Source organism: Rhinoderma darwinii, chromosome 4, assembly GCF_050947455.1.
Source record: "Rhinoderma darwinii isolate aRhiDar2 chromosome 4, aRhiDar2.hap1, whole genome shotgun sequence".
Classification (NCBI taxonomy): Eukaryota; Metazoa; Chordata; class Amphibia; order Anura; family Rhinodermatidae; genus Rhinoderma; species Rhinoderma darwinii.
The window spans coordinates 94,054,450-94,074,351 of record NC_134690.1 but is presented as its reverse complement, the minus strand read 5'-3'; the positions used below and the strand labels follow the sequence as shown (position 1 = coordinate 94,074,351).

General features: G+C 40.7%; 1 protein-coding gene across 3 annotated transcripts in view; it reads right to left on the bottom strand.

The window, feature by feature from the left end:
• Nucleotides 1-19,902, bottom strand: part of FARP2 (FERM, ARH/RhoGEF and pleckstrin domain protein 2) — a 117,573-nt gene that overhangs the window by 41,363 nt on the left and 56,308 nt on the right. For all 3 annotated transcript variants that reach the window (XM_075861373.1, XM_075861374.1, XM_075861375.1), the window contains exons 4-11: nt 16,603-16,645; nt 9,619-9,697; nt 9,440-9,537; nt 8,883-8,997; nt 8,621-8,768; nt 2,932-3,027; nt 2,392-2,555; nt 336-404 (exon numbers count right to left, since the gene is read on the bottom strand). In XM_075861373.1, the coding sequence (XP_075717488.1) occupies nt 336-404; nt 2,392-2,555; nt 2,932-3,027; nt 8,621-8,768; nt 8,883-8,997; nt 9,440-9,537; nt 9,619-9,697; nt 16,603-16,645 (812 nt within the window). The remainder of the gene's footprint in view (nt 1-335; nt 405-2,391; nt 2,556-2,931; nt 3,028-8,620; nt 8,769-8,882; nt 8,998-9,439; nt 9,538-9,618; nt 9,698-16,602; nt 16,646-19,902) is intronic.

The window sequence follows — 19,902 nt, the reverse complement described above, 5'->3', positions numbered from 1 at the left end:
CATTACAGCGCCGATCACATCATGTACAATATCGGCCACTTATAATGTGGTGACAGAGCCTCTTTAAATTAATGTAAAAAAAAAATTAATGTTAAATAAAAAAGAAAAGTAAAAAAAATACACAGAAATACACATCTTTTCACAATAAACTTTTTCAAATATAAGCCCCAAAAGATGAAATAATAGACATATTTGGTATCGTCAACATTATTTATGATGATCGGTGTATAGTGTATTAATTATTCTGTGCTCAAAGCCAAAATTGTCCATGTCCTTATGGGGTTAAAGGTAAACTTGTACTTTAAAAATCAGGTGTTTACCATGTTTTTACTCACCTTTCATGTGGCGGTCTCTTGATGCTGGTGTCCCGTATGTACTCTATAAGTTGTTTTTGTGTTCGCCCACTAAACAAAAAAGGTAAATGCATTATAAATTAGCTTTTATAACATTTTATTTTCACGAAAAATAAAACATTTTCAAACAAGCCATTGACCATGTTTTCTTCACCCTCAATATGAATAAGGCCTCATGCACACGTCCATACGGGTTTTGCGATGCGCAAAACCACGGGTCCGTTGCAGCCCGTCGGACCGCATAAAATCCTTTTTGTGCACATCCTTGTGTCATCTAGACTCACGGATCCACAACAATTCACCATGGTGAATCCGCAAAGCCTGACTTGTCCTGAGGTTTTGCAGTCAGCATTTGCGGCCCCTGAACGATCTGTGTAAATCACAATTGTGCGCTTGGGGCATAGATTAGAATGGGTCCGAAAAATATCCCCGAAAATACGGTTTGCGGATAAATTGAGGCCGCAAAAATACGGTTGTGTGCATGAGGCCTCTGAGTTCATTTTGTTTTTTCTAATATTTAGGTACAAAACTACAAAGAAATGGATACTACTAGGCTATAAAAATATGCACTGCCTTAACCCTTTTGATGCCGGTATAATTTTCACACCTTTAATACAAATATAACCAACCTATATACACATATACATATATACACACACACACACATCCTTCTCAATGAATTAAAACATTATCAAAAAGTTTATTTCAGTAACTCAATTTAAAACAGTGAAACTCCTATTATATAGATTCATTACACACAGTCATCTATTTCCAGCATTTTTTCCTTTAATGTTGAAGATTACGGCTAACCGTTAACGAAAACCCAAAATTTAGTGTCTCAGAAAATTAGAATATTATATTAGCCCAAATTCAAAAATGATTTTTAATCCTGAAATGTTGGCCTACTGAAAAGTATGTACAGTATATGCCCTCAATACTTGGTTGTGGCTCCTTTTGCATGAATTACTGCATCAATGCGGCGTGGCATGGTGGTGATCAGCCTGTGACACTGTGGAGGTGTTATCAATACGGCGTGGCATGGAGGCGATCAGCCTGTGGCACTGCTGAGGTGTTATGGAAGTCCAGGTTACTTTGATATCGGCCTTCAGCTCGTCTGCATTGTTGGGTCTGGTCTCTCATCTTCCTCTTGACAGTTTGCTGACCAATCAAGTGCAGTGATACTGTGGTTATTAAACCAGGTATTGGTACTTTTGGCAGTGTGGGCAGGTGCCAAGTCCTGCTGGAAAATGAAATCAGCATCTCCATAAAGCTTGTCAGCAGAGGGAAGCATGAAGTGATGGAAAATTTCCTGGTAGACGGCTGCGCTGACTTTGGACTTGATATAACACAGTGGACCAACACCAGCAGATGATATGGTGTTTGACGTGTATTCCGCCCAAAAAACAGCATCTGGTAGCTACACACAGACTAGCCCCACTGAAAGGGGCTCATTTGCTTGCAGAAACGCATTAGTTTTTACTGCAAAACCATGGCACAAATCCGAGTGTCATCCTTAAATTTGTGCCACGGAATCTCTGACAAATCCTGGTCTGATTTTTTTCTCAAGAAAACAAAAACCACAGAGCTAGCAGATTCTCTGCTTTTCTGGCTGTCCTCTATGGATGATAAGAGACATAAAAGATGGATGATGTGCACTATTTTAGCATTAGGCCAATCTGACAGCCATAATACGGACACAAATTAGAGCCCGCATTAGAGTTGTAACATCTGAGCTCCCAGAGGTTCTAATATACAGTTCTTAAAATTTCCAATGAAAACCATAGTGGTCTAAATTTTGTTCAGAAGAACCACGGGGGTCCAGGTTTTGCAGTTATAATTCGGGCCCTAAAATGCGGCAACAGAAATGGCCCTAGACAATCAGTTCAATACAGCTGAAATATCTCCATGTGATCAAGTGAACTATAGTTTCTGCCATTTGTGATTCTACTGGGAGGGGGTGAGAACAATACTCTGCATAAAATCCTAAAACAAAATAACTTAAGTAATGAAGAACCTAGAAACCGGCTGTAATTATTACCTGTACCGAAAAGAAGATCCACGGCTCAAAATAACTGGCTTGGATTTGGGTTTTGGTTGATCCTGAAGACGGAAGAAGCTGTGATACTCTACACAGATCTTCCAGAATCTCTTACACATATCCCGACTGGGAAGAAGAAATTCCAGGGCATCCTGGTAAGGCCCCTGCCAAGAAGGGAAAATAATGGATGAAGAAGAAAAAAAAATAGACACAGAAAAATGATCAATGCCAAGAATTTCACATGACAGTTTTGATGCAACTCCAATAACAAACATTTGCAAAAATTAAAAATGGGTTTCTTAACAACAGACAGTATTATTGCCCAACTGGAAATTACTGAGTTACACAGAGAAATAAAGCTTATACTTTAATAAACAATGCTTGTTACATAAGAAAGTGGAATATATCCGTACACAAGATACATATGATAACACAGCAACAAGCAAAAAAAAAACCAACAACAACAAAAAACCCAAAAACTAACAAACATCTCTTTCCCATTTAGAGTATACAAAGCATTCTTTTATTGCAACTACTTACATGAACTTCTGGATGCAACTTTATAAGGAAGCGTCGTCTTTTAAAGCTCAGCTTACGAATCTTTGACCAGTTAAATGTGTTAATTTTTGTATTACCCTGTGTGATAAGAGAAATAAGAGCACATGAGTAATGTGGGGGACAAAAGGTATACAGTGCTCTGCCTGATCATATTGTGAAACACCAAGACAGGAACAGTTCACCACTTATATCTAAGTAATTATCTGATTTTAGTATACGTAGGTACATGTAAAGTTTAGGTGCATAAGTTATATTCACTATTTATAAGGTTTTGGATTTACTTAACCGCTTAAGGACGCAGCCTAGTTTGGGCCTTAAAAGAACAGTGTCATCACAAATAAATTTTTTATATGTTACAGATGTTAGTGCTTTAATAAAAACGTTTATATTCATTTGTGTGTTTGTGTTTTACTGTTTCTTATTTTTACACTTTTTCTTCCCTATGGGGGCTGCCATTTTTTGTTCCATTTCTGTGTGTGTCGATTAACGACACACACAGACATGGAATACGGCAGCCACAGTCCCATAGGGACTGTGAACGGCTCCCGTCCCATTCACGTCCGTGTACGGCGTCTGTGTGGGAACTGCGCATGCGCCGCTCCCACACAGTCCTATTCGAAATTGGCGCCGTCCGGCGCCATTTTCCTGTGGACCGGAAGTCGCGGCCGGACTGTAATATTACTACTTCCGGTCGCGGCTTCCGGACTTGTGCACATGGAACAGCGGCAGCAAAGGGAGCGGACGGGCCGGAGGGAGCCGCGGCGGCAGGAGCAGGTAAGAGATTTCAATGTATGTTAGTGTTTGTGTGTGTTTACTACTGTATGTAAACCTACTACACTGTGGGTTACCTCAAAAAATGGCGACACACAGTGTAGGAGGTTAAACCTTTCAAACCCCTCGTTTATCCCGGCACTAGCCAGGATAAAGGAGGGGGGGATGCTGAGAGCTCACTAGAGCGAGGGCTTTTAACCCAATGTTGCAATGCTGCAACATTGGGAACAGCTCCATCTAGTGACCAAAAATGGGTAGTATTATAAATTAGAAATAATTTATAATATTTCCTGGACTCGTGCAAAAAAAAAAAAAAAATTTGAACAATGTTTAACCACCCACACACTAAATGTTTAATTTTTAAAAAAAACCCATGTTTTTCTGGCAACACATTCCCTTTAAGGCTCAGAGCCCATTTTTCAAATCTGCTATGTGTCACTTTATGCGGTAAGAACTCTGGAATGCTTGTACCTATCCAAGCGATTCTGAGACCGTCTCGTGACACATTGGACTTTATGTTAGTGGTAAAATTTGGGCGATATATTCAGTGCTTATTTTTGAAAAAGTAAAATTTAGAGAAAATTAGGAAAAAAAATAAATAAATTTCTGAATTTAAATGTATTTGCTTGTAAGATAGATAGTAATACCACACAAAGTAGTTACTAGTTCAAATTTCCCATATGTCGGCATAATTTTTTGGACATCGTTTTATTTTTCTAGGATGTTACAAGGCTAAGAACATGAGCAGAAATTTCTCATATTTTAAGCCTCTTATTTTTTTTAGGTACCAGTTCAGTTCTGAAGTGGTTGAGCGGCTTCTATATTAGAAAGCTCCATAAAACACCCCATTTTAAAAACTAGGCCTCGCAAATTAATGAGAACAGCATTTATAAAGTTTCTTAACCCTTTAGGTGTTTCAGAGTATTTTAAAGCAAAGTAAAGGTGACATTTACAAATTTCATTTTTTTGTCAGAAAATCCTATTTGTGTTTCCAGAGTAATGCAACTCAATATTCATTGCCCAGATTCTGCAGTTTTTAGAAATATCCCACATGTGGCGTTTGGTAATGGACTGAAGTACCGGCCTCAGAAGCAAAGGCGCACCTAGAGGATTTTGAGTCCTCTTCAAACTGGACATGGTGCGTAATAAAAAGGAGGTCTTGTGGTGCCAAAACAGTGGAAATCCCCCAAAAGTGACCCTATTTGGCAAATAACACCCCTCAAGGAATTTATAGCGGGGTATAGTGGGAATTTGGACCCCACAGGTTTTATGCTGCATATTGTGAAATTTAGCTGTGCAATTGAAAATCAAATATAAAAAGGTACAATTTTTTTAATTTTTACAAGGAATAAAGGAGAAAAAACACCCCAACATTTGAAAAGCAATTTCTCCGGATTACGGCAATACCCCAAATGCGGACATAAACTGCTGGTTGGACAAACGGCAGGGCTCAGAATGGTAGGAGCGCTATTTGACATGTAGATTTTGCAGGATTGGCTTCTGGGCGCCATGTCGCATTTGCAGAGCTTCTATTTTTCTAAGAGGCGTGGTGACTAAAAAAAACAGCAATTCTACTATTGCTCTCTATTCCTTTTTTTTTTTCTTACAGCATTCACCGTGCGGTATAAATTACATTCACTTTATTCTGAGGGGTGATACGATTACAGCGATACCAGATGTTTATAGTTTTCTTATGTTTTATGGCGTTTGCACAATAAAACACTTTTTAGAAAAAAAAAAACAATTACTTTTTGTGCTGCCATATTCTAAGAGCCATAACTTTTTTACTTTTCCGTCAAGAAAGCCGTGCGAGGACTTGTTTTTTGCATAACGAACTGCAGTTTTGATCAGTACCATTTTTAGGTACAAGCGACTTTTTGATCCCTTTTTCTTCCATTTTTTGGGAGGAGAAGTGACCGGAAAAATAATTGTGATTCTGGTATGGTTTATTATTATTATTGGTGATACCAATCATGTATAGTTTATTTAGTTATGTATTTTTTTTAATAATAAAGGACTGATAAGGGAAAAAGGGGGATTTTTACTTGTATTACTTTCAAACTTTGTTTTTTTTCTATTTTTATACAACTTTTTTTTAACTTTTTTATTTTGTCCCACTAGGGGACTTGAAGGCAGGAGGCCCTGATCGCAATTCTAATACACTGCACTACACGCGTAAAACCACACAAACGCTACCGAAGTGTCGGGATTGTGAATAGTCAGGACACTTCAGTAACGTTAATGTGTAAGTAAGTGACCGCACATAGTGATATAGCAAGATCACTATGTGCGGAGTATATGAATGGAGAGAAGTATATGACGCTGATTGGTCAGCGTCATACACTCCTCTGTACAACGCCCACATGGTCAATAGTAAAAACACGCTCAGTTGGGCATTAAGAAAGTCATTAGCATAAAGCTAAAATCGCTCATACCGTGGTGAAAATAGATTTTCTAAATAACAAACACTGCTGTCACCTACATTACAGCACCAATCTTATGTAGGAGATAGGGCACTTATAATGTGGTGACAGAGCCTCTTTAAGCTAGTTACTCTAACTCATCATCTAGGTTGCAATTATAAAAATAGTAGACCCAACACCACATACGGAGTGGGGTTCACCTCACACCTCAAATGAACCATTTAAAGCTGCAAGTAGCAAATTAAATTGGGTGCCAACGCTTCTCCCCTGTGGAAACAATGGATCGGGTATTTTAAAATGTACGTGTTTCAGCATAAAATACGCTTAAAGACACTCTGTCACCAGTTTATTCATTCCCTATCTGCTAACTAATCTAATAGACGCTATGATGCTGATAACTAGTGTGGTTTGTTTTCAAAAACGTTTATTATTTGCAAAGTTATGAGCATTTTTCTAAATATGCTAATTTGCCTATACTTGCCAAATGGGGGGGGGGGGGCTGCTCGTTCTTTTCACTCTGGGCGGTGTAATGTTTTCTGTATGATGTTGTCCAATCAGCATAATCCAGTTCTCTTCTTCCCTGCCCAGCAACACAGAGTGATCATATAGTATACAGCTTCCATTCCCGACTGTGTTTTCAACTGGCGATATCTCCGGTTGTTTCACAGATAGAATTGTGATCCTGGTGCCATATAAAAGAATAGAATCTCATCTTTCATATGCACCATTGTTCTAGGTGGTCCACAGCCAGAGATATGGCTATTTTAAGTGATCCCCTTCCCTCCAGCCTCAGTCTCTCACACTGTGTGAAGCAGCTTCATGTGGATAGGACGGCGTCAGAGGCTGTGAGGAGGCTCCACCTCAGGAGAATCGCTGGTGATGACATCCACTTGTCTAGTATAGGCTCATTTACATATTTAGAAAAAAAGCTCATAACTTTTAAAACAAACTTTTTGGGACACAATTTTCACTAGCATTATCAGAGTGACAGACAGCGCCTATTAGATTAGCTAGGAGATTGGACATTACTAAAATAGTGACAGATCCTCTTTAACCCCTTCCTGCTCCTTGACATACTATTCTGTCATGTTGAGAGATGCATTCGCGCTCCATGACGGAATAGTAAGTCACGGGAGCAACGGCCATTTCAGGAGCTGTGACAACTGCTGTCTAGCAGAGCAGTTGCCGCAGCTCCTTCAACGGGGACCGATCACAGTGGTCCCCGCTGATTAACCCCTTAGAAGCCACGTTCAATAGCCATTGCGGCTTCTTAGGGGTTAAACCACCATCGACATCCCACAACATGATCGCGGGCGCGATGTTTGCTATGGCAACCAGAGGCCTAACAATGGCCTCCAGCTATGCCATCTACGTAAGCCAAGTGGGTCCTGACAGAGTTTGTTTTTTGGTAAACGTAATAATTTAATAAAAAGTGCTTAAAAAGTTCTATGTACCAAAGAATGGTACCGATAAAAACTACAGCTCGTCCCGCAAAAAAGCCCCTCAGAACGCTCAATCGGTGAAAAAATAAAAAAGTTATGGCTCTGAGAATGCGGCGACACAAAACATAAAAGTAGTAAAATACAAAAAAAAGCTATACAAATTTGGTATCACCGTAATCGTATTGAGCCACAGAATAAAGATAAGTTGTCATTTTTGCCGCACGGTGAAAGCTATAAAAACGAAACCCAAAAAACGATTGGAGGAATCGCAGTTTTTTCCAACTTCAGCCCGCAAAGATATTTTTTTCAGTTTCCCAGTACATTATATGTAATTATAAATGGTACCAAAATAAACTACAACTCCTCCCGCAAAAAAATAAGCCCTCACACCACTCTATTGACGGAAAAATAAAAAGCTATGGCTCTTGGAATGCGGGGAGTGAAAAACGAAAATCAAAAAATGGCTTAGTTCCGAAGGGGTTAAACTGCTGTGCCATCTGTGTGTGGTGTCTATGAGGCCTTTTGTTGTATATAATGTTTTGCTACAATTCAACAAATTGTGTTGAAATTAAAATAAATACGCCAATTCAGCTGACCTGAGCATGCATGTTTATAAGGGAGTCGGGGGAGGGAATAGCTTTACACCTACTTAGGTTTCATTCACATTCATATGACCAGACCTCCAGTCACTTTACCTTCTGGTGTAATATAGAAACACTGGAAGGAAACGGATGAGAAAACTGATCCCATAGTTTCCTATGGGTCAGTTTTGTGTACGGTGGCATCAGTTGCTATATAGAGAAATGTTGCATGGAACGTTTCTCTGTTTTTCTATAGATGACGGATAGATGCACAACTATTCCACCAGATGTGTCCGGTTCGAGCAAGAAAGAACTGGCTGGTTGCAGTTGAAACCTACCCAAGATTAGGTGCACACCTAGCTCTGGGCAAGTGTAAATGGATGAACTAGATTTCTAATAACTTTAAGAAAAGGAAAAAGTTTATCGGATATGCTTGCCAATGAATGTCCTGTACCTGAAAAACCAACACTCCCATGTGCGACACTGACAAATTAATTTTGGCACCTTCACGATCAGATGAGAGATGAAAACGAGTTCCGAACAACTCTAGTCGTCTAGAAATCTCCAGAATCTGAAAATCGGCATCTGCAGGAGACATACCACTGCAGGAGATGGCAAAAAAACACACGAAAATTAATTCTTCTGACCAAATAAAACATCACCAGGATAAAAAAAATTGACTGAACTATAAAAAATAAATGACGTGAGTGACTCACAGGTGCTGCAGGTGACATTCCAATATACGCTCCTCAAGATTGTACTGACGCTGCAAGTACTGCGTGCTTCTCAGATGCTCCTGGTCCACCTTCTGATCATAATCCCCAACCTCAGCTGTGAAAGATAAAGACAGAATATTTGCTTTCCATCCAAAAAATATAATACAAAGGGAATATATTTGCATAATATTAACAGTGGCGGGGGACCGGAAGTCTAGTTGCACAGTCTTCCTTCATGACGACACGACTCGTCATGTGACCGGACCCGTTGTACTACTGCTACATCGATTACATAGGGTACAGCATGGCCCGTCACAAATGACGAAGAGTTGTGTCGTCATGAAAGAAGACTGTGCAACTAGACTAGACCGGTCCCCCGTCAGCGCTGTAAAAATCTATTAAAATCACAATCTGCTAACGGGGGCCGGAATGTATATCAGCGAGTGTACTCACATACTGCAGTGACTACACTGCTAATACTTTTCGGTCACCACATAACCCCTTTAACCAACAGAATCATTCATTCTAAGTCCATAAAATGAAATCCGAATACTCACATTGCAATAGCAGGGAAATAAGAAGTGCGGTGGTGTTATCGCTGCACAACAGCCTCTCCTCTACAAGGTCTCGCTTGATCTGCATGGCAAAAAGGTACCTAAACAAACATGATAGAGATCAGTATACAATTGCATGCTGTATACGAGGTCTTATTTCACACATTCTTTAGAGCTCTAACCTTGTATACTCTTCTTGCAGCTGACCTGGGTCAGGTGGGAAAAACTTCACAGCCAGTCGCATTTTGGCATTTTTTGGTTCTGCAAATATAATATGAAGAATGTTACAATGACAATTATCTAATCAGAAAATGAAACATTAAATGGGTGACAAGTTAGGGTAAGGCCACACGGTGCGTCGTTGACGCGGTTTTGTTGCGTTTGAAAACCGCATCGGATGAACTGCATGCGTTTTTTGTCTCTGTAATGCTGCAGTTCTGTTACGTTTTTTTACGCACGTAGTTTATGGACATAGTTTTCCCCCGTGTTGAAGTTTGTTAGGTGCTTCCTGTATATAGTTCATTACAAGGCATTGCAGAACAGTCAGCAAAAACACAAGCAGTTCAGCAACAATATTGGCAGCGCGGTCATTAACCGCATGCGGTCAGACATTATGAAGATGCGGTCAACTACACAGAAAACACATTGTAATAGAATAGCAGCCGTCTGTCCATAACACAAATTTCACCATTGACTTCTATTGAAAAATGACTTGCTGCGGTTTAAAATTGCAACATAAACGCAACGTGGCCGCACCGTGTGGCCTTACTCTTAGTCGGTGTCTGCATGAAGAATACAAGGGATAATGTGATTTTGAGGGCAATTGGTCAGACGAGAGCATCGATATCTAGTTGAAAGAGAAACATGCTCGTATTTGAATTAAAAAACTAGTGACAGATCCATTGTTACAGTGTTAATCTTGGGATCCATCGTAAGACAGATACTTATTACAAGTGTATTTGCTCCCACTGCTCAGTCACAAACACAGATGAAATGGATGTAAACAAGGGCATAAATACGGATAAAAACAAGAGTTTGCATATTTTGAATGGGGAAAGTACATTACTAATGCATACGGCAATAAAACACGCTGCGCAGTTGGAAGACAATGTAAACTTGGGTGTGTGAATAACGGCAATGACTAAATTTAGCACAGGATTCAAGACCTTCTAAATATGGAAATAATAAAGCGAACACACTGGTGTGTCAAAGTCATATGCAGAATACCAGTGCAGCATAAAAACTAAATATACTGTGGTTATCGGATCACTGGACGGCTTAAAAAAAAGTTCTGCGTTAAGGTAAAAGTTTCTTCTAGAATTAAGGGCTTATTCAGACGAACGAGTGTAAACTCGGACGTGAAAAACATCAGTTTTTCACGTCTGAGTCGCACCCGTGCTGGACTCGTTTGCACGGATCCCTCATAGACATGAGTCTATTGAGGGATCCGTGAAAACTGACAAAAATAGGACATGTTCTATTTATTCACGGGCCATTTACATGGTCTGTTAAAACATCGGCCATGTGAACAGCCCCATAAAAATACATGCAGACGTGTGACGGCCGTTATTTAAAAAAAACTTCCGCCACACGGACTACATTTACGATCGCCTGAATAAACCCTAAATCTAAGAATAAAAAAGGAAAATAATAACTATCTAGGAGTTAATGTGGTCACTGACACATTTCAAAGATGGCACCAACATAATACCAACGGTCTAAGGCTTAGATCGCATCTGGGTCAGGGATTGCACAACTGACACAAACGGAAACCATTGGCACCGGATCTGTCACCATTGAAATCAACAGTGATGGAAAGAGAAACCTATGGTTTCCATTTGTTTCAGTCAGGGCTCTGTTCTGACGTAAACTCAGACGGAACGTCAGACTAAAGCCCTGACGCAGACGTAAACGAAGCCTAAGAATCATTACCACCATCTTCTACCTCAGGCAAGGGGGATGTCCGGAATGGTTTGTGTATTTCATTTTAGTTTCATTAATTAGATGCAAGTCTGTAGAAGAGAAAGGCCTAGTTCACACAGCGTTTTATGCATGGCAGAAAAAAAATCTGCCTCAAAATTCCGTCAAGATTATTGAGGCAGATTTTGAAATGCCAGCAATATTTTATACTTTTCTTTTGCTGCATTTTTTTTTTCAGCTGTGTGAATCTAATGCAAAAACCGCAAAGAAAAAACCGCAAAAAAAAACAACAAAAAAAACACTTCAAACAAGTGCTGCAAGTTTTTGTTTTTTTCTGTCTCCCATTGATTTCAATGGGAAGTAAGAGGCGGAAACCGCTCAAAGAAAGAACATTACTTTTTTACACGAGTGGTCAAACTCTTCCGGGAAATAAAACAGCGCCAAAAACAGCTGTGTCAACTACCCTAAATACTTTTACTTCTGTTGTAAAGTTGTAGCTACTTTGCTGGGTCTGCCATATTGGGGACACACACACACACACACACACACACACACACACTGTATGGTCTGTATAGACCATGCAGCAGGGTGTGTGCGCTTTATGGCAGCTGCAATAAATGGGTATTGACTGAGTAATGTCAGATTATTATAGCCTCCAGGAAGTGATGGAGTACAGCCCCCCTCCCGCAGAGAGTAACAAGGGAGCTGCATACAGGGCTTTATCTGTGTGTATAGTGTTGCTGTCCTACAGTACCTTATCTAGGTCTTCAGCAGTACAAGAGAGATGCAATTAAATCCCCCACCCTCTGATGACCTGTCCCAGTCTACACAGCAAAGCGAACAAGTGAGCAGCAGCAAACAGGAAGTATCTGACTATTGTGACTGCTCTAGAGGCCAAAGTGGAATATTTCAAGTTTTTTATTTGATTGAAAATTCAACTTTGATCTGAGTTGTGGCGGTCTACATAACTCCCCTCACCCTCCAAATTCTGAGGTCTACTGCCATCCTCCATTGGGCCTCGCACACTGCATGCCAATGCTAAGCAGCAAGAGAGTTATTTCCTATGAAGACTGCCAGGAGGCTTAAGACAATTCTTCACAGATAGGCGTCAGTTGATGCCTGTTGGAAAACAGCAGGGATGTTGGAAACTGGCAGCCATGAAGGAAGTGAAACTTTGGGGAGTAGGATTCAAAGACTCCAGTTAAAAGTTTAATGTCAAATTTATGCCACGAGTTTCACTTTTAATTACGTAACTTCCCCCTCAGATCAATTAATCCAGTACGAGGTTTCATCAGACAATACAAGGCAGAGATTTCTCACATATTCAGAAATTGCGATTATAGGTCGGTGACATACCTTTGTTGTTAGCCGAAAAGGAGGAATTATGGCAAATGTGTCGATATCAAGTGTACTTGTAGCGGTCAGAGACATGTCAGAACTTTTGATTGGTGGGATCCAGATGCGGAGACCCTCGTAAAGGCACTGTGCCTCTTCTACTACAATCGGTGTCTGGCTTGCCACGTATGGGTTAAACACGTTCTATGGCCTCTACACGTCTCTCTGAGGAAAGCATAAAAATGCAGATGGAAGCCATGGGGGTAGAGCACTCAGCTGGGAATGTGTGCCCCTTTGTTCTAGCAATCAGTTGGGGTCTCTGCACATGGACCTATGGCTTTTTATTTTTAATGACCGGTACACGGTTCTCCTGACATGTCTGTTTTAGTAAATACTTGTATTCCCTATAAAATAATAATTCTGTAGAATCTCTTCTTAGAGCTCTGTGTTGTACCATTCCTCTATTATACCTACTGGAAATTTATGAAGAAGTTAACAATTGGGCTTTACCATTGCCCTTGTTAAATTTAAAAACTGGATGTGTCCCTCCACACTGTGGCCCTCTTGGCAATGATTGGACAGTGTCAGCCTGTGTTTGGACACCCCCCCCCAAATGGTGGCACCCACTTGTTAATTTATTCATCCATTTCCAGGAGGAGTAACAGAGTACCTGCACAATGCAAAGTTCTAGGAAAAGTTGCTCCAGAATGGTTATGTTACAGGAAATGCAAGTTTTTGCTAAAACAGACTGCTGGAAGAGGTGACAGGTCCTCTTTAAGAAACATTTTGCCTGTACACCATTACTGTCCTGCACTGACATTTGAGTCACAGTGGACTGACTTTTCATTTGCCTTTTTCTTTGTCCCCTAGCATCAATGAGCAATTGTTTTAAAAACAGCAATGATTCTGAATGTACTTTTATTTCTCGTTTTTGCACCAGTCTCTAATAATCCCCAAAAGAAAGTCGTGCAGCAAAAGCCCTCAAATCTAGTTGCTTCTCAGAGACTGAGAAACAGAAAAACACTTCTATCTTACTTAAAAACACTTCTTTAACCATCGAGCAAAACGTATGCACATGATCACCTATTTCCTAGTTCGCTGCATTCCTCCCAACTCAGTCCAGGACTGAACCTCCATAATATGACAACCTGCAAAATACATTCACATAATCATCATCTATGATGATCGGTGTACGGAGTAACAACCCCCCCCCCCCCCCCCAAAAAATCTAATTGCGGTTTTATATATATTTATTTATAATTATTTCAAATATAACCCAAAAAATGGCACATAAATGCAATAACTCGCCCTGAAAAACCAAGGCCTCATACAGCGACGCTAAACAAAAAGAAAAAACCCAAAATGTTTTCTATTCATTAATTGCAAGTTTTCCAAATGTTCCATATCAGATGGTAACAGAAAACTGAAGTCTACACATGTGATTTCTCACCGGTCCACCCAGTTTTAAGAATACACAGATGCAGAAATATTCAAAATAGGGAGACACAGAGGGGACATTATTAACCCCCTTCCTGCCACAGCCAATTTTCATGTCACCATTTATTTCACTATATAATCTACTGCCAAACGGGGGAAAAATCTTTGTGGGGGTCAAATGAGCAAATACAGCGATTGCGCAATTTTTTTTGGGGGGGGGATTTAGTTTTTACGGCATTCATTGTACGGTAAAAGTTACATGTTCACTTTATTCTATAGGTTGATATGATTACGGCGAAACCACATTTTTATGTGGTTTTTTTTTATGTTTTACCACTTTTCAAAATAAAAAAAGTATTTGTTAAAAAATGAAACTGTATTGTGTCGCCAAATTCTGAGAGCCATAATTGTTTTATTTTACCGTCGATTTTTGCGGCGCGATCTGTAGTTTTCTATTGGTACTAATTTTGGGGTACATGAGACTTTATATTCAATTTTTTGGGGGGGAGCATTCACCAAATGGGTTAAATAACACTATATTGTTATAGTGTGGACTTTTACGAACGTGGCGATACCAGTTATGTTAACTTATTCTTTCTAACATTAAAAATGTTATTAGCTTGGATCTGCAGCGTATGGAGCAGGCTCCGCGCGTGAGCACGCTCTATCCATCGACCCCCATACTATGACGTACCTGGCACGTCATTTCGCGGGAAAGGCTTAAAGCCTAATTCAACTCAAAAACTATCTTTTCTGCAGTGAACAGTGACATCTATAACATACAGCTAATGGCCGGGATTGGAGAGAACGTTGATCTCAGCCATTTAGATAGTCAATGGGGCCTGCGGCATCTTAGTGGCTAAAGAGGGGGTAGGCTCCTTCGGTCACCACATAAGTGCCCCATGACACGAGCGCGGGAAGCTGACGGGTTGCCATAACAACCGGGGACCAGAGCAGGCCAGGGACCAGCCAGGCCAGCCATGGCTGTATGTATAGATTTCCTGTCATATTTACACTGACAGGCAATAATGCTTTGCTATATTGAATAAACCAAAGAATTATAGAAATGCTCGCGTTTTGAAGTCCCCTATGAATAATTCAACAAGGTAATTAAACATTCATAATGTTTAAAATAGGTAATCCGGGCAAATTCCTATTATTATTTATTTTACTAATGGCTGCAAAAGACATGAAATAACAAAACAAGCAGTACTCCAGCACGGACGCTCTGGCGACACTCCCAGGGATGGTTTACATGCAGGCAGCACGTGGCCGCTACAGTCAAAGGGCCCAGCGGTCGTGCGTTGTATTTAAGACATGATGTCAGAAATACAATTAGTCATCGCTGAGCCCTGATCTACGTTTGTCACGCACGTCAGGAAGGCTCCTGACGTATACGATAAAACATGTCCATAGGCCGGTTTGGCTGGTATAACTTTTTTTTTTGACGGATGGAATAGCGTAGCAGACTACGCTATCCATTCTGAGGGATCCTGCAAAAAATACAAACAAAAAAAACATGGAAGCCTATGGGTGACGGATGCCACTGTATGGGATCCATCTCAGATATACATTAAACATATGCAGGGCTGTTGTCCCGGGAAGAGCATCAGCTAGAACTCTTCCCACAGATTCCGGCCCTAGGGAAGTTCCTAACTTCACTGTCCATAAATAGACAGATGTCAGGCGCTTTCCCTGGGGCCGTCAGTTGGTCGATGCTCTGGCTGGGGATTCTGGCAAACTAAACTCCTGACATCACTGTCCATATATGAAAGGTAATGTCAGGAGCTATTCAAGAGCGCAGCGCTTCAGTTAGCGCTCTGCCTGGAGGGGGGTTCGGGCGAGGTACCCCACTGTATGCCTAAACAGTGGTATACGTTGCAGCCTTCCGGCTGAGGTATACATCCTAGCGTATACCTCCGATGGAAAGAAAGATGTGAAGTGTCTTAGTAGTTATTTAAAGTGTCAGCCACCAAAATGCCCCTCTTCTGTGTCTCTGAAGCAATTATTATAGAATCCTATATAAATATGTTCTCCACCAGGTGACTGATTTTCTTCCACTATTGCTATCCTGAATTTTATTTATGTATCTCAACCAAACGGTTGCTGATGAATATTCATGAGGGTTTCCACCCCCATTCACCCCTCTTTCTAAGCCGTTGATATGTCGATCATGTCCCTCAACATACTATGCTGAATCTGAATGGTCATCACTGCCGTCTTTAGACTCATTTAGACACAAGCCAACCCTAGACTATTACCCAAAGGTGAAAGTAAATGAAAAACCGCTTAAGAGACATTCAAAAATCTAAAACATATCAAGGCAATAGAACCAGCGCAGAATATTTGTATCATCATACTTCTTCACTGGCAGAATACAACGATCTGACTACATAGAACAACATAGAAATCAATAATGGATATACATTTTGGTGGTCATTATCTTTTTCACCTCTAATAATATATGAACTTACTGCGCAGCTGCTTGTTCATAAACTTCAGCGGCTCCAACCACACCTAAAATAGGAAAACATTGGAGAGTTTACTTATTATGGGCATCTTGAACGCTATATTGTAATAATTAAAAACAGAATATATCACGGGTGGATCTGTTAATGTAGTCATGTATTTTACGGTTCTTCTGCTACTAATTATGTAAACCACATTCCAGACATCAATGGGATGATCCTGTGACTCCTCTATACACAACAGTAGCAGAGATACAGAAAAATATTCTTCCTTCTACAACATTTCTGACATTTGGATCCTTCAGATTCTGAGTTTTTTTGGCTGTAATTCAGAAGAGATCAAGTAAAATAATGTAAAAATGAGATTCCAAAATCCCATTACATGGTCACGGAGAAAAAAAATAACAAAACGGATCCATCACATAGCTCAGGGATTCTGTAGAAATGGAAGCCATGACACCAGTATTAACATTGCCTCAGGGAACAAAAAAAAGTGTCAGGGTCACCTATAGCAACTAATCCGATCTCAGGTTTCATTAAAAAAATTAGAGTAGAGTTAGAGGGCTCACAATCTAGATCAAGGGTGCACAACCTGTGACCTGGGGGCCACATGCAGTCACCATATGCTGGCCCTCAACCATTAGGACACAGACTGAAGCTATCATAGCTACCAGTGCAGGTCTTGGAAGATACCATAGCCCCAGTGACATAACTGGCCCCAGCTAGATAACACTAGTGCACACAAGTTTGGCATTAAAACATCCCATGATGAGGACTATGAGCTAAAGCTGAGTGATCCATGATAGAAATAGTCAGTTAGGGTCAAAGGACTCTAGCCTCTCAGGCTGCATTAACGGCTATGTACACCTCTGAATACGATATATATTTAATAAAACAGTAGATCAGTGTGTTTGGTGCAACTTTGTAATTACTTTTTTATTTAAAATTATTTTAACTTTTTCAGATACAGCCGCTTTCTATCCTGGATACACAGCAACTGTATTGTCCACTGAAAGCTGTATCCATCCGGTCAGCTGGACTGACGGGTTACCCCAGTGACAGCAGGTCCTGCGTGTTTCGGACACACAGGATCGAGCGATTATCGATTACATCTCAGTTCATAACTTAGATGTGATCAAGGACAGGTGGATTCTGCGTGTCAGAGGCATGCTGTTACTGAACCCGTCAGTCCCGCTGACCCGATGGATTCAGGCAGGGCCGCCATCAGGAATTTCAGGGTCCCATACAGCCAAATTGTCTGGGACCCCCCCCTCCTCCCGTGGCACCGCCTATTAATGGTTTCCCGTCCAGCACCATATCACGTTCCTTGTGTGATACACAACTAATAACTTTTGATTTGACTGTAAGATTTTAACATTGTGTGCGTGAGATCAAGATCAGAAGTCTGATGTAGGGGAGGATCATTTTTTTTTCATATTACGAACTTGATTCTTTTTGTTTTGCAGGTTCCGCTGGACCATTTGGACTACGTTATAGATTCAATGGACTACTTCGATTATCTACGTTTTTTTTTTTTATAAAATGGTTAACGAGGGTTCTGTGGGGGAGTTTTTATTTCAATAAAAAAATATTTTCTTATGTCTCTGTGTTTTTTAATATTTTATTAGTGCCTTCGTAATGGAAGTCGTCTGTATGACGATGTCCATTACTAAGGTGAGGCTTAGTGTTAGGGTATGTGCACACGTAGTGTTTTCAGCCGTTTTTCGGGCCGTAAACGTTCCAAAGAACGGGTGAAAAATTGGAAGCAGAACACCTACAAATATCTGCCCATTGATTTCAATGGGAAATACAGCGTTCTGTTCCAACGGGGCGTTTTTTTACACGGCCGTTTTTCAAAAACGCAGCGTAAAAAGACGCCCGCTAAAAAGTGTGTGTCACTTCTTGGGATGTTTTTCATAGACTATTTAAAAAAACAGCTCCGAAAACGGCCATAAAAAACGCCACGAAAATCGCAAGTGGCTTAAAAAAAGTCTGAAAATCAGGAGCGGTTTTCCCTTGAAAATGTATTTTCAGACATTTTTGACTTTGTACCTGCACGTACCCTTAGCCAGTGAAAAGGCTAGCACTAACCCCCCCCCATAATTACCCTAATACCCACCGCCGCCAGGGGTATCGGGAAGAGCCAGGCACTGGGGCGGCTGGTTATGAAAATTCGGGGGGCCCCATGTCATATTCCCACACCCCCCACCCATTTTCATAACCAGCCAGTTCCAATAAAGCAGCCGCAGCCTAGCTTTACTAGGGTGGAAAGGCCCACAGTTTTTGGTCCTTCCCAGCCTAAGGGTATGTTCACACTCAAGGGAAAACAGCTCCTGCTTTTCAGATGTTTTTTGAGCCACTCGCGATTTTCGCTGCGTTTTTTACGGCCGTTTTTTTAAGATGTTTTCAATAAAGTCTATGAAAAACGGCTCCAAAAACGTCCCAATAAGTGACCTGCACTTATTTTTCGCGGCCATTTTTCAAAAACGGACCATCGGAACAAAACGCAGTTTTTCCCATTGAAATCAATGGGCAGATGTTTGAAGGCATTCTGCTTCAGATTTTTTGGCCATTTTTCACCCTATTACGGCCCGAAAAACGGACGAAAATAAGCCGTTTGAACATACCCTAATAATACCAGTCTGCGGCCGCCCCAGTGCCCGACCATCACTGCAGATGGTTAGGTACTGGATCGTACCCGGCTCTTCCCGATACCCCTGGTTGCGTTGAGATACTGGGTAATAACGGAAGAGCTAGCACTAGCCTTTTTACTGGTTAGCAGTAAGCCCCGCCTTAGTAGTGGGCGTGGTCATACAGACAACTGCCATCACTAAGGCGCTAATAAAGTATTAAAAAACAGAGACATAAGTAAATATTTTTTTTATTGAAATAACAACCCCCACACAACCCTCTTTCACCAATTAAAAAAAAAACCTGTAGATCGCAGTAGTCCACCGAATCTACAACGTAGTCTAAATAGTCCAGCGGAACCTACAAAAAAAAACCAATAAGTTTAGTAATACGAAAAATAAAATACTTATGCTCACTCACATACAGCAGTCTTCTCCCCTGCTCCGCAATAGAAATTAGAAGTCAATATACTGTAGTTTCTATTATTGCGCACGGGACCTAGAGATGCGCCACAAATATTAATACCGTAGTTATTAGTAATTCTGGCGCATCAAGGAGCTACCATGTGCCAGAAAAAGCTAATGCAGGGACTCCTAAAGTCCCTGCATTAGCTATGTGACAGGGGCTACTGGTTCGTGACCTACTTTCAATTTGACCGCTGGTAACCCGGTCACA